The sequence below is a fragment of the Dipteris shenzhenensis genome, chromosome 32 (assembly GCF_047967505.1).
Source record: "Dipteris shenzhenensis isolate YYH24624 ecotype China chromosome 32, Dip_SZ_1.0, whole genome shotgun sequence".
Lineage (NCBI taxonomy): Eukaryota > Viridiplantae > Streptophyta > Polypodiopsida > Gleicheniales > Dipteridaceae > Dipteris > Dipteris shenzhenensis.
In genome coordinates this window covers 27,675,992-27,690,313 of record NC_141627.1, presented here as the reverse complement: position 1 = coordinate 27,690,313, position 14,322 = coordinate 27,675,992, and the positions used below count along the sequence as shown (strand labels likewise).

General features: G+C 42.9%; 1 protein-coding gene across 1 annotated transcript in view; it reads right to left on the bottom strand.

Moving 5' to 3' along the window:
* Positions 1–7,963: 7,963 nt before the first annotated feature.
* The window catches only part of VTC4 (Inositol monophosphatase family protein), a 63,741-nt gene continuing 57,382 nt past the window's right edge, over positions 7,964–14,322 (bottom strand). The window contains exons 11-13 of the mRNA XM_087370688.1: positions 8,798–8,898; positions 8,643–8,699; positions 7,964–8,532 (exon numbers count right to left, since the gene is read on the bottom strand). Coding sequence (XP_087226814.1) covers positions 8,430–8,532; positions 8,643–8,699; positions 8,798–8,898 — 261 coding nt within the window. The 3' untranslated portion in view covers positions 7,964–8,429. The remainder of the gene's footprint in view (positions 8,533–8,642; positions 8,700–8,797; positions 8,899–14,322) is intronic.

The following is a 14,322-nucleotide window of genomic DNA, read 5'->3' as shown; positions in this document are numbered from 1 at the left end:
ACATGCTTGATTATTTTTGGGCTGAAGCAGTAGCAACTGCTGTTTATATTATGAACAGAACCCCCACTGCAGCTGTCCATGGCATGACGCCTGAAGAAATGTATACAGGCCAAAAACCAGATATTTCTCACTTGAAGGTATTTGGTTGCATAGCTTATGTTCATGTTCCTGATGAGAAGAGAACAAAGCTGGATCCAAAGGCAGAAAAATGCATCTTTATTGGATATGCTCAGCACCAGAAAGGGTATCGCTGTTATAACCCTTCCACCCGCAAAATGCAAGTGAGCAGAGATGTTGTTTTTGATGAAATGAGCAGCTGGTATGCACCAACTGTTATGGTAGGAGATGCAGATGCAGGAAATGGGAATGCTGCAATAAATGCAGAGAGCAGCAATCTCAAGCCTTGAGTGGACCCAGAGAGTCCTCTACTAGTGGATCTAATGCATGGACAGGGAGATTGAGATCTAGTGAATCGTCACATGGCAGTCCTGATAGTGTTGTGCAGGTATCACATAAGGGAAAAGAAAAAGTGGACCATGCTCCAGTGTTTGATGTGTCTGCTGGTAGCTCTCATGTTGATGGAGAGTCAAGTGGCTCTGAAATGAGCCTTGATGAGGAACTTGGGATTCCTTCTGTTGTTACACCTGGTGCAAGGAAATGCAGGCATGATTTAAAGACTCCTGCAACTGATCCAGTTGTACGGAGGTCCACTCGTATTAAGTATCCAGTTGACAGGCTGAGATATGATGGGTATACAGCACATCACTATGCTTATATGGTCAAGGTTCTAGAGGAGCCAGAGCCCACATGTTTTGAGGATGCAGCAGGGCATAAAAATTGGGAAGCAGCTATGGATGAAGAGATGGCTGCCTTGGATGCAAACCACACTTGGGATTTGATGCCTTTGCCTCATGATAAGAAGGCTATTGGCTGCAAGTGGGTTTACAAAGTAAAGCACAATGCTGATGGGTCTGTTAGCAGGTACAAGGCAAGATTGGTTGCCAAAGGTTTTGCACAGACATATGGAATTGACTATGAGGAAACTTTCAGCCCAGTTGCAAGGATGGCAACCGTGAGAGCAGTAATTGCTATGGCTGCTGCAAAGGGATGGTCTTTGCATCAGATGGATGTGAAAAATGCCTTCTTGCATGGTGACTTGCAGGAAGAGGTTTATATGATACAGCCAGAAGGTTATGAGGATAAAGCACACCCCGATTTTGTATGCAGGTTGCGCAAAGCCTTGTATGGCTTAAAACAGGCGCCGAGGGCATGGTCAGACAAGATAGGGCAATATCTTGTCACTATTGGATTTCAGATTTCCAATTCAGATTTTTCACTTTATGTGAAAAGGACAAACAGAGGGATTGTGCTTATAGTCATCTATGTTGATGACTTGATTATTACAGGTGATAGTGATGCAGACATTAATGAAGTGAAGCTGCTGTTGAAGCAGAAATTTGAGATGAAGGATTTGGGAGAGCTGCGTTACTTCTTGGGCATTTGAGGTTATTAGATCCCCGAGTGGGATATGGCTGTTGCAAAGGCAATACGGTTTGGACATGCTGTCCAAATATGGGATGACAGGCTGTAAGCCTATCTCTGTTCCATTGGAGCAGAATGTGAAGCTCAATGCAGAGTCAGGTGAGCTTCTTGAAGATATTACTATGTACAGGCGCATAGTAGGTAGCTTGATTTACATGACTATAACCAGACCAGATTTGAGCTATGCTGTGGGGCTGGTGAGTCAGTTTATGCAGGCACCGAGGAAGCCACATTTGGATGCAACTAGGCGCATACTGCGGTATGTGAAGTCCACATTGCATTATGGACTGTTTTATGAAGCTGGGTGTGCATTACAGGTACATGGATACACAGATGCTGACTGGGCTGGTAGTGTCTCAGACAGGAGATCTACTAGTGGTTTTATGTTTTCCCTTGGGAGTGGTGCCATCAGTTGGAGCAGCAAGAAGCAGCCAACAGTTGCCTTGTCGAGCACAGAGGCTGAGTACAGGGGTGCAGCAATGGCTGCATGTGAGGTAGCTTGGTTACGGAAGCTACTTGCAGATATGGGACAGTCAGTTCATGCAGCAGTTGTCATTCATTGTGACAACATTAGCAGCATCATGCTTGCTAATAACCCAGTTTATCATGCTAGAACGAAGCACATTGAGGTGCATTATCACTTTGTGAGAGAGAAGGTTCTAGCTGGTGAGATTGATCTTGTCTATGTCAGCACTGAGGAGCAGGTGGCTGATATCTTTACGAAGGCATTGGGTACCGAGAAGCTTCGCAGATTTAGGAGCTTGCTTGGTGTACGTGAGATGGATTTGAGCTTGAGGGGGAGTGTTGAGATATCAAGCTCTATCCCCGACATATCTCCTGGATGACTATCATTTATGTCACCGCCTATGTTAGTTGTACTCGTGGTGTAGTTAGACTACCACGTATGTTTTTGGTTTGGGTTCACATATGAACCACGTATTCTAGGTTTCGACATATAGGGTATTTCCCTCTTCTATTGTATTGTTGTTGTGTGCAAAAGTGAAGAAAGGCTTCACCCTCCAACCTTGTGTCCTCTCTCTTTTGTGTGTTGTGAAGAAAGCTGAACTTGAGTCTCCTATCTCTCTCCCTCTTTCTTTACAGGGATGCCATGTGGACAGTACAAGAAAGGGAAGTACTTGGCTATTTAGACAAGTTTTCAAGAGAATCAAAGTAGCACTATAGCATGAAACCCTGTAAAAATATGCTACGATGACATGTGGCACTAGTACAGACCATTGTAGTAGGGGTATGGAGCTATGGCATGGTTTTTAGGGATTGGAGGTGGCTAGAACAGAGGAAAATTTAATACAATAAGTCCATGCTGGTTTGGCACAAGAAATAGGCCCCTAATAAGCTTGAAATATGTTAGATCAAGGGGCAATGGCAGTGGCATAGGGGTTAAGCAAGAATGTCCCCTCTCACAAACTTTTTGGTCTCTTTATTGATCGTCTAGAAGGGTGGATGAGAATACATTAGCAAGGAATGTGTTTAGATTGTACTGTATGCTCTGCTAATGCGTATCTACTTGGACAATGTGGTATTCTTTGCAAAGGACAAGGAAAATTTACAAGCATATTTTGGATGCACTAAGAAAATTCTACAAATACTCACACATATATGTCAACATATATAAACAAAGGTAATGGTGATCAAAATACGTAATAAAAAAGTGGATGTCACCTTTGAAGGGGAGCCTCTAGAAATAGTCAACACATATAAATACTAAGGCTAGATTTTACACACCACTAAAAATGTAATGCATGTGTGGAAAGGAGGATTATAGGAGGTTTGAAAGCTTTGTATAATTTCCAAAACAAATGCAAGAAGGCTCATATGTAGAATTGGAAAATGAAATTTTTTGTACACCTTGCTAGTGCAAACAATAGTCCTGTGTGGATGCCCAGCTTGGGCACTTGAGCTCTCTAGGACGTATTGGGAAAGGATAGAAAGTTTACACAAACATTTCTTGATAGGGGTGTTAGGGGCAAAGGAGTAAACACCCTACCCCATCCTTCTGGATGATATAAGTATGATACCTCTAGAATGGGAACCATTATGTCATATTCATGGCTTATATTAACAAATTTGAGAAGATGGGATACAAATAGGATACCATGCAAGGCAATGGAAGCTATACAAATCATGGGATGTCACAGAGAGGCTGGATGGAATCATGGGGTATAATGGATGCTAAAGAAGATGCATATGAAATCACAGAGATAGTGAGTTGAAAGAATGCTACAAAAACTATGGCAAAGCCTAGGGACAAAAATGTAGCTCTATAGATAGGAAATCAACTCGATAGGAAGTTATGGAATGCAAAAATGCCTCAAGGAAAACATATCAATATTTAAAAGATAGTAAATCTGCAAAATCAAAACTCATTCTCATGATATTGAGGTGGAGAGGGGTAGGTGGGCAAGCATCCATCCATCACTAACTACATTGTTTTAGCCCATCGCTTCAGTGTTTCTAGTAGCCACTCTAGATGTCTGCTAGCTACAACATTTCAGTAGCCCCACAATTGCTTTGGCATTCTAGCAACTCCATAGTCTTTGTTTTAAGTTTTAGGTTTTCCTTTCCTTTTGACACCCTAAGCTAGGGTTGAAACCCTTGACCATATTATGGGTCAAAGTAGCTAGGGGGGTGTTGTATTCCTCAAAGTACTACTTGCCCCTCTTGCCATCTCCACTCCCACAAATAAACTCTCCAAATTCTACCATCACCTCTGCCTCAGCACCCCAACCCTAATGCTTTGAACTACCAAAGCCAATGGAGTAAGCTCACACTTGTCTTAGACCCATAGGAGCAGATTACTTTTTACATGAAGAACTTAGATAGGTCAAGCTTTGACGCCTCTTGGAGAGGAAATTCTTTGACATGAAAAATTTTAGAAAATAGAAAATAACCTAGTCTCCACTTTAATGTTTGAAATTTCATCCAGTTTTATGTGGAATTTTCCAGTTTTGTCCATGCATCCTACAGCAATATCAATGTTTTCAGCCTCTTTCATAAGAAAATGGATGCATTGTATAGATTGTGTTTATTTCGTTGATTCAAAGCTAGAATTATAATAATACTTGTACTTCTTAAGAATTTTGAAATTTCTTATTTGAAACTCTTCCTTTACTTCAATGGGAAAGACATATTATCTCTAGAATCTGCTCTGTCTCTAGTTTTGACACTCTTTATAATAAGGCTACCTTTGACTCACAAGGATAGTTTAATCAATCTCAAATGGGGTGGCATCAATAGGAAACCCTTAGAAAATCTATCTGGCCCAATGGAAACAAATATTCAAAACCAAAAAGTAGAAGATGAGGTTCGTACTAACTTTATGTATGTTAACAATAAACTCAGTATGATCCCTCCAAAAGACGTCATCATATAAGAGGGAACCTCAATTCTTAGGTATATTTTTCAAATGTATCTTGATTATATGGATTTGGTTGGACGTACTGTTTGAATTTGAATTCTTCCTTGTTTAAACCTTTTAAAGTTCTTTAGTATTACTTCCATATGATTTCTCATATGCTCTTTCTATTTATGATCCATTCACAAAAAAATTCTATGAGATTTGTGTTCATGGATGCACAGCTGTCCTAGAAATAATTAATTCTAAAAAACTACAGATTTTAGTGGCCATAGGGCTTAACACTTCATTTCATCCTTCTCTCTCTCTCTCTCTCTCTCTCTCTCTCTCTCTCTCTCTCTCTCTCTCTTTAAGATGCTAAGCATATGAACAATGACACTTCTCTCATGTTTTTACGATACGGCTACAATGCTCTCTTCAAGCTTGATTCTGAATGACCACATGCACCAATTATACAACATGCAACACTGCCTCCAATAATACTTAGTCCTATATCATGCTCTTTAAGAACAATAGCATTCTAAGATTAGTGATTATGCAATCTTCTCCTTTCCACACGCTTTTCTTCTAGTCCATAGTTGACTATGTTCAACACTACCATGACAACATATTTGCAAAAATGTAGAATTATCTCTTGTTGATCAATTATTGTTCTTGATATTGGCATCTTTTATCACCTAGTGCTAGTAAATTTGTGCATTACTACTCATGCCAAAATAGATAGTAAAAATCAATCATGCGCTAGCTACGAACTTATCAATCGCCTTGTTACCAAAGAGGAAGAATAGAACCTCTTGTATTTTCTCTCAGTGTTATTTTTTTGTCCACCCGTGGCATTTTCACCCTAGCTTTCAACTTAAGAGATGGAATGCAAAGCAATTAAGTCTCTCATCTTTTTATTTTTGTTCAAAAGTATAGCAATACTCAATTCTTGAGAATAATTTCTCTAGGATGAATTTTGTATTTTTTCTTTTTTGACAGGTTTTGCTTCTATACAAAAAATCAAAAGTAAAAAAATGATACGATTCCACCCTCATTTCCCAAGTGCAATTTACTAGGGGGTGTCAAAGAATATGCAAATTGCAAAAGCATACATGGATACGAGAGAGTGCTACCATGGAATGTCCTTAAGCGCACTTAGGCTTAGTGTGAATGAATTTACGGTGAAACCTTAGGGTTTTGTTAGATATTATACATTTTCTTTGAAAAACATGACGACACCTTCATTTTGTATCTTGTATCTTTTTTTGTTGTGTGTCCCTCTCCCTCACATCTCCTTAATAGCAGCAAATCTAATCGAAGGACCTCCTTGAATATGAGAAATCATAGCATCCTAAGAGCATTGTGTAGTAGCACCTTCGATCTCATGGCAAATTGAAGACAAGCATTGGTTGACAGGGATGCTAGGGTTAGCATTAAGGAATCATTTAGCTAGAGGGCTAAATAAGAGGATTTGATGAATGGCACTAAAGCCCTTATTTCTTTTCTATGCATTTATACATTGAATCCTTATCTCCTAATACACTTTGACCCTATTCTCCCATTTTAACCTCAATGTCCTCTCTCTCTCTCTCTCTCTCTCCACATTTCTTTTTCTTAATTTTGGCCTTGTTTCTTCCTTTTTGCTAACCGAAGTTTCTATAGTTTGGGTTGGGATTTCTTTTTCTTATTGTCCGCCTTATTTCTTCCTTTTTGCAAACTAAAGTTTCTTTAGTTTGGGTTGGTATTGCAAATCTTGGTAAGCATTGGCTTTACCCAAGAGATTCTATATTCTTTTGAAATTCAAATTAGAATATAAACGTAGCTTTGCTAACTGCACTATTTTTATTTTTGATTTTTCTCAATTACTCATAATTTTGTCAAAAGCCACTTAAAAAACCCTACTTTCCATTCTTCTTTCACTTGTTTTGTAATAAAAAGAATTTGCAAGATTGGATATATGAAGGGGTGTGTGTGCGTGTGTGCGTGTATGTGCATGTGCACATGTGCGTGCACATATGTGTGTGGAGTATCAAGTAGATAATTTATGGCTATGAGCTTAGAGGTTTCCATGAATGTTAATTGCTACAATGCATGACATGAACCAAGGGAGAGGATGGCATTTTATAAGATAAAGGTTTGGTTTTCTATGAGAGTTACATCAATACTTTCAACAGCACATATTAAGCAAGGTGAGGACCACATAGCATGGTCACAAAGTGGGCCCAGTTGAAATAGAGGTCAATGATGTAATATGTTGTTGAGCATATAGACACATGAAGGAAATGTGCAATTTCATCATTTTGCCACGTAACAACTTGCATAGCATTTTTTGTCAACAATATTTTAGATATGGTAGACAATCTACCAAGTTTGTTTTAGCAACATAGACAATTATTTATAGAACTATGATTTGCAAATAACATTCCTTGTGCAAGCAAACATGGTAGTTTGTTTTAGCAACATAGACAATTATTTATAGAACTATGATTTGCAAATAACATTCCTTGTGCAAGCAAATGTTTGCTTGCATTATGTGCATTTTTCGGTCGATAGATAGGTGATGGCACTAATCAAATTTAGCCACATCAAGACATACACATGCATGACTTCAAAAGGGTCTATTAATCTCTGATGCATTTTTGTACACATGCTTCTTCTAATAAAGTCTTTACAATTCTTTATCTTGGGTTTATTTGCACTCATCCTACTATTTTACTTATGCATGAGAACTACCTTTTTATTAAATGATATTTGCAAAAACATATTAATTTGTTTCACTTTTGCTCTCTACCATTGTCATATCTCAAAAATTTTGATATTTCGCCAATGTCTCTCTCCAATATGGTATTTAAACATCTTGAAATATATCAATGCATTTATGTTTGCTTAAAATACTAGACCCATATTTCTAGGTTCTAGAATCTATAAAGTTGATAATACTAGTATGTGCATGTCGATTGGATTTATGCATAATTTTGAAAGCCATGGTCTTTAAAAAGGTGGTTGAGGTTTCTTTCCCGAGTGTCATGACTCACATGTATGATTTTACACTATTACCTACTATTTCAGCTTGTAAACCCACATTCTGTTCACCATTCTACGAGCAGCCTTTGATATTTACAAATTGGCAATCTACACGGTAAATATCTCTCACGTAGAACAAAAGGCCAGGGAGTTCAAGGTATAAATGGGTTTCTTCCCTATAAAACTAGTAATCCACCATTATTATATAATAAAAAGAATGTCTTATACAATTGTAGACGGCCGGCCATTCAAAACATCCTGTGAACATCTCAAATTAAGGTATCACCTTCACATAAAATAGCCCGCTGAAGAGGATGGAAAGGACCCTGAAAACCCCTTCTAGTGATCAATTACAGAAAATAATTTCATGGTTCTTAATACTAACTTAAGGCAGTTCTTTACTGCACGAGCAAAACATTTGCCGTAACACCTTGAATTTTTCCTCCAAAGGAAATACCGACGGTGCTGTTTTGGATGCCTTCATCTGTTATGCCTATTTAGATAATTTTCAAATCACCTCACTTTCCTTCAAGGCCTCGACCAAACTATCCTTTAGATATGAGTTTGAAGCTGCAATTTGCTGTGATACAATATCAAAAGAATCTCCAGATCTGTCCAACAATCAGATTGAAAAAGCAAGCTAAAGTTGAGTTTGTATAATGGAAATGAAACCCCAAAAAAAGGTTTGCGAAGCTCCAGTCAATTTGAACATGGAACTTACGGGGAAAAAATATTTCCACCTGCTTCTCGAACGATAATCACCCCAGCAGCAACATCCCTGAACAAGTTTAGTAATGGCATGAGAGAGATGTAGGGAATGGAAATTATAACTGATACAAATACAGAAGGAATTTGCAGACTGGCAGAACTGATTACCAAGGACCCCCATAGCCAAGTTCATAAAAAATGTCAAGTCTTCCACATGCCACTCCACAAAGATTCAGAGCACATGACCCAGTCATTCGGAGTGATCTGACCTGTTTAAAAAAATAAGTTGCAACAGTCATGGCAGTCAGAGAATGCAAATGCAGGGCAGCTGATCATAGACTTTAATAGTTAGATATTTAGAAGAAGATGAAACAATGCGTGGCAGTTACAAAGTATGTTTGGAAAGATCAATCCTACAAGAACATTGTAATTTATATATATAATCCTGGAGAACCAAAGACCGCTCAGAACGTGGGCGGGGTGGCCCGGGGCCGGGGGGCAAAAGAGGAAGAGCACATTAGTAGGCATGTGTCATGATATGCAGAGGAGAAAACCTCCAATTTCATGTGTCATGCAATGATGATAACATAGACAGTGAAAGGGGAATTATGCAAAGAGAGCAATGGTGATAACATAGACAGTGAAAGAGTGCTCCTGCGGTTCCATGATGCTGGCCTCCGTGGGACCCCGTCTCTGGCGATGCTGCATGAAGAAACCGAGGTCTCCTGGCTCTGACTCAAAGAGAGCAAAGGCTCCAAATCCTCTCCCCCAAAGAGCAGCGCCCCACGTCATCAGAAAGGACTCAGATGTAACATATGAGAACAACCTGAAGATACCTGTCCATACCACTCTAGAGCTGGTGCAACTCCATAAACAATGCTTGCTAGATTCCTCCGCAAGCTGACAACGCATACACAAGGAGGGTCTACCCATCTACTGGAGCCAAGTACCCACAGGTATGCCCCTATGTATAGTGAGCCAAAGAAAGTAGGAGACTTTCCTAGCTCTACTGATGCCCCAAAAGTGAGTCCAGTAGCTCAGCAAGAGCTACTGCAGTAAGTCCCTGTGCGTGCCAATGCTCGGAGGCAGATGGAATGTGATGAGAGTCTCTCTGCTGAAGCCTGTAACCTGCCCTCGTCGAGTACTGGAAGAAAGAAAGAGGACGAACGCCTGCCACCGGAGCAGGCCATGCCCACTCACCTGGGTCCCAGTCAAGCTCTGCAAGAGGTCGACCCTGAAAAATCCAAAGTCTCCATCTAATATCCTCTGCAATGGTCAACCTCGAAGGATCTGTGGCCCATTCCTTACCCAGGCAACCAATGACCCTGACTCTCTGCCAAAGAAGCTCCTGACGATCCAGGGGCTGAGTGGGATACAATCTGTAAGAGGAGTCCGTCTCAAAATAAATAAACGGTGCCGGTCCTAAGCGAACTCCAATACATAGCCCAACCTCACTAAAACAACCTGACCAAGTAGAAATGGGATCAACATAGGCTGGATCTGTAAGTACATCCCTCCACTCCTAAGAAATAGCTCTCATGATCAGTAATCTGGTGGCAGCAATCTGTCCAAGTGGCCCATGTCTATCTCTGATCACCTCCTCTGTCATCTCCACACCTTCCCAAAAACCAATCTCCGACTGTCACAACCCCCTGAGCATGCCATCTGGCCAAGGGAGTCCTAAGTTCTGTACCAAGGGAAGATCCCTGGTACCGAACTAGGGGGTTATGGTAAAGTGGTTGTCGGGCAATTTCCTCTCTGGAGGAGGGAACTGCTCTGATGAGGTGCTGTCGAAAAAGATCCCATATCTAAACAAGCCTTTTCACAAGTGGTGAGGAAGGCTGAGAATGCTGGTCCGTCAAGAAGATCCAACTGACTCTACCTGCCCACTGACCTGCTGCTCCCGGGGTGCACTGGTGAATCCCATGCAGTAGGAACTGCTTCCACGGCTGATCTCCTGGAGTCAAAGCTCTAACAAGAAGTTTGACTAAAAGGGCTCTGCTCTGCATCTCCGGATCAAGAACCCCAAGTCCTCCCTGCGAGAAAGGTAAAGTGATAGTATCCCAGAACCATCCCCACCACTCCACAGAAAGTTCCGAAGCAATCTCCTCACCTGACGAATTGAGTCAACATGAAAGCACCAACATGACGCAACATACCACATAGTCGCTAGTAGAACCTAGTTGAGTACTAGCGCTCTTCCGGCCAAAGAGAGTCTAGCCGTACTCCAGTAGGCTAGCTTTCTCCGCATACTCTCAAGAACTGGGACAAACTGTTGCGTCGGGGACACCTCAATGCCAACCTGGAAGCCTAGATATCTCGTGGAGGTGCCTCTGGGTATCCATACAAAGCCTCTGTCTCCTCCCATGCTGGGGTATCCTGCTGAGCTCCAGTCCAGATGCCTTTTGATTTGTTCCAATTGACAAGTCCCCCTGAGGCTAGGCAGAACTTGTCAATTGCATCCGCAGCAGTAGCAAGACTATATGCATCTCCTCTGACTGTTAGTGCCGTATCATCAGCAAACTCAGTGTCCAGAAGCTCCTGCTCCTGCCAGATAGGCAGATGAAGGCCCAAAGTGCCATGACTAGTAGCCTACATAAAGTATCCCATAGCCTCCACTACGAAAAGGAAAAGGTAAGGTGCAAGCGGGCATCCTTGTCGTACCGATCTGGATAACTGAAAGCCCGGTCCTCTGCCCCCACAGACCACCATCCTGCTAGAAGAGTGAGAGTAAAGTGAGGAGACCCATAAAATCCATCTATCACTGAAGCCTAGCCTCCTCATAGTGCCCTCCAAGAAACCCCAGTCCACCCTGTCATAGGCCTTCTCAAAATCCAGAAGGAGAACTGCAATCTCCTGCTGACTCTCCTTCGCCCAGTGAGTGGCCTCCCAAAAAGTGAAGATATTATCCAAGATACTCCTATCTTGGACAAATCCTGTCTGAGTAGCTCTGATGATATCTGGCAGCATATGCTTTAAATGAAGGGCCAAGGTCTTCGCTAGGATCTTATAGGCTGTCCCTAAAAGTGTAATGGGTCTCCAATTACGTAGGACTGTCTTGTCTCCCCCTTTCGGGATGAGACAAATCATACCTGTGCATAATGCCTCACCCAAAGATCCTCTATCCGATATCGAGAGCCTCTGAAAAGGCAGAAAGTAGATGAGGCCCAATCGTATCCCAGAGAGCTCTAAAAAGAAGGGACGACAGACCGTCCTCCCCCGGGCATCTATCTCTGGGCAGCTCATGTAACGCATCTGTGATCTCCAAGAGTGATAGCGGGCTATCCAAAACATGACTCATCCTGTCTGAGACCATCTCGGGGACATGACTCCAAATCTCCTCTCTCGCTCTAATCATCTCCTCGGTGACTCGATCCGCGGTGTAAAGAGTGGAATAGAAATCAGAAGTGATCTCAACAAGACGATGAGGATCCATCTGAAGAGACCCAGCCTCATCCACAAGTCTACGAAGACTGTCCGAAGAGTATCTCTGACCCACTGCCCTGAAGAACTCTCTAGAGCATCTATCCCCCTTCTGTATCCAGAAGGTCTACTGGGAGTAAAACCTGAACTGGGCCCTCCTGCCCTGAATCTCCTCTAGTCTCTCCTGAGCCTCTGAAAGCTGCCCTCTGATGAAAAGAGAATGAGGAAAGCTCTAAATCAATCTCTAAAGTCTGGATACCTCCGCGCTTGCGTTCCGATCTCTGATTCTGAGCTTTCCTTCTCCTCTTTTGCCCTCAACTGGCAGGCCATGCTGACTCTAGCCAAAGCCCCCTCTACCCACATCAACCAGCCCTGATCCTCAGGAGTGTCCTCTGTCAACCAAGCCTCTCTCAACCGTTCCACGAACTCTGTGTCCTGAAAAACAAAGTCCGGAACTCTCACAAAGCCTGTGCTCTCCAATCGAGAGATAAGGAGAATCTGTAATAGGACTGGAGCATGGTCAGATAAAACATAACCCATCTGCGAGCCGACAATACGGTGAACCGATGAAAACTGAGTCATGCTCAAAAGTTGTCTATCAATCTCGCTGTCAAGTAGCTCAGCTGACCAGCTTTCGCTCCCCCCGAGAACGAAAGCTGCCTGCAGAGAAACGAAGAATGTGTCCCTCTCTGGATAGAGTAACAGATCCCAAGTATTCCTCTACCTCCTCTGACCGTCGACAAAATACCGGGAGAAGTTCCAATCTAGTGAGGGAGCCTGTGGAGACCCCTCGAGCCAAAAAGGACCAAAACTCAACAGGCAGATCTCTGTCAACCATCCTGGGGTCAAGTCTAGGAGTCAGAAGAGCTGAAAAAGGCTGAGCCGTCCTAACTCTACACCTGGAATAGGTGAGAGGGAGAGGAAGAATCTGCCACGAAGTGCCTGTACGCAAGGGTGACTGAAAATCTTGCTCAATCTCATCTGCTAGGATCTCCCAACCCTCACGCCTGTCTGGGTACTGAGCGAAATCTGTGACCGCACTCACAAAAGATCTGGATAAACCAGGAGAGAAAAGCTGCGAGGACGAGGCTGTACTGGGAGGGGTGTCTGAGAGGACGCTCCTCATAGCAACAAAAGAACGTACTGTGCGACAGGGAAGAGAGAGAGGTCTCGAGGGAACCTCATACAGGCACGTGAGATCCTGGGACGGGCTGTGACTCTGACCTGTGTCATGAAATACCTCTCTCTCACTGGACTGCTGTGAAGAGGCATCTATCACCGTGTCCGCAGCCTGAGCAGTCTCCTGCTGGATAACTGTCTCAGAAACCAATAAATGAACCTCCGGGGTAGAGGTGTCAAGAGTCATCAAATCCTGAGCTACTGTCTCCTACACAGTGTGAGGACTGGTCCTCTGCATCTCCCCTTTCCGGGGTCTCCTACACGTGTGTCTCAACTCCCTAAGCTACCATCTCTTGCACAGTGTCAAGACCTGATGGTCCTCTGTATCTCCCCTTTCCGGGGTCTCCTGCACATGTGTCTCAACTCTCTGCCAACTGTGAGCTCGTACCTGGCACTGGAGGCTCCCCCAAAAAAGTCTCCTCTCTGGACCCCATCTCCAGTGGAGTACAAAATCAAAGTAGGCAAAGGTCGAGGAGGGGGGACATCTGAAATGAGCCTGACCCTCGTAACCCCTGTGCCAGTAAGTGACTGAGCATAGGAAATTCTAGCACCTGAAGGGATGATTGTACCTGCCACACTAGCCATATGCTCCACAGCTCTGCGACAAGAGCTGACCTCATCAGGAAGTCCAAGGAAAAGGATCCAAAAGGAGACCTGTCTCGGTCCAGAGGAAGTAGAACTGAAGTGCTTCCGCCAAGGCCACAAATGGATGACTCTGCTATGAAACTGAATCGGTGAGCTCATAAATACTCTTTGAGCCTGCTCTGCAGACTGAAGGCCAAAAGAAAAGTACCCTCTGCCAAGCAATCGGAAAACCGTAACTGAGACACCCAAAGAGGCCATGCTGGTGTACACCCAATCACGTAACTGTTGGCCTCTACCGGGTAGAAAGCCAATGATGTGTGTCGAACGAAAACCCTCCTCTGCTACCTCAATCATCTGCACAATGTCGGGAGGAAAAGAAACTGTGACTTCAATCTCCTCAGGTTCGGCGACGGGAGTGGCATTAATGTCCTCCATTGTCTCAACTTACGCTGTCCTGAGGGGAGGAGCTACCTCTGCTGAAAATACCCACCAAGAAGTCGCAACCA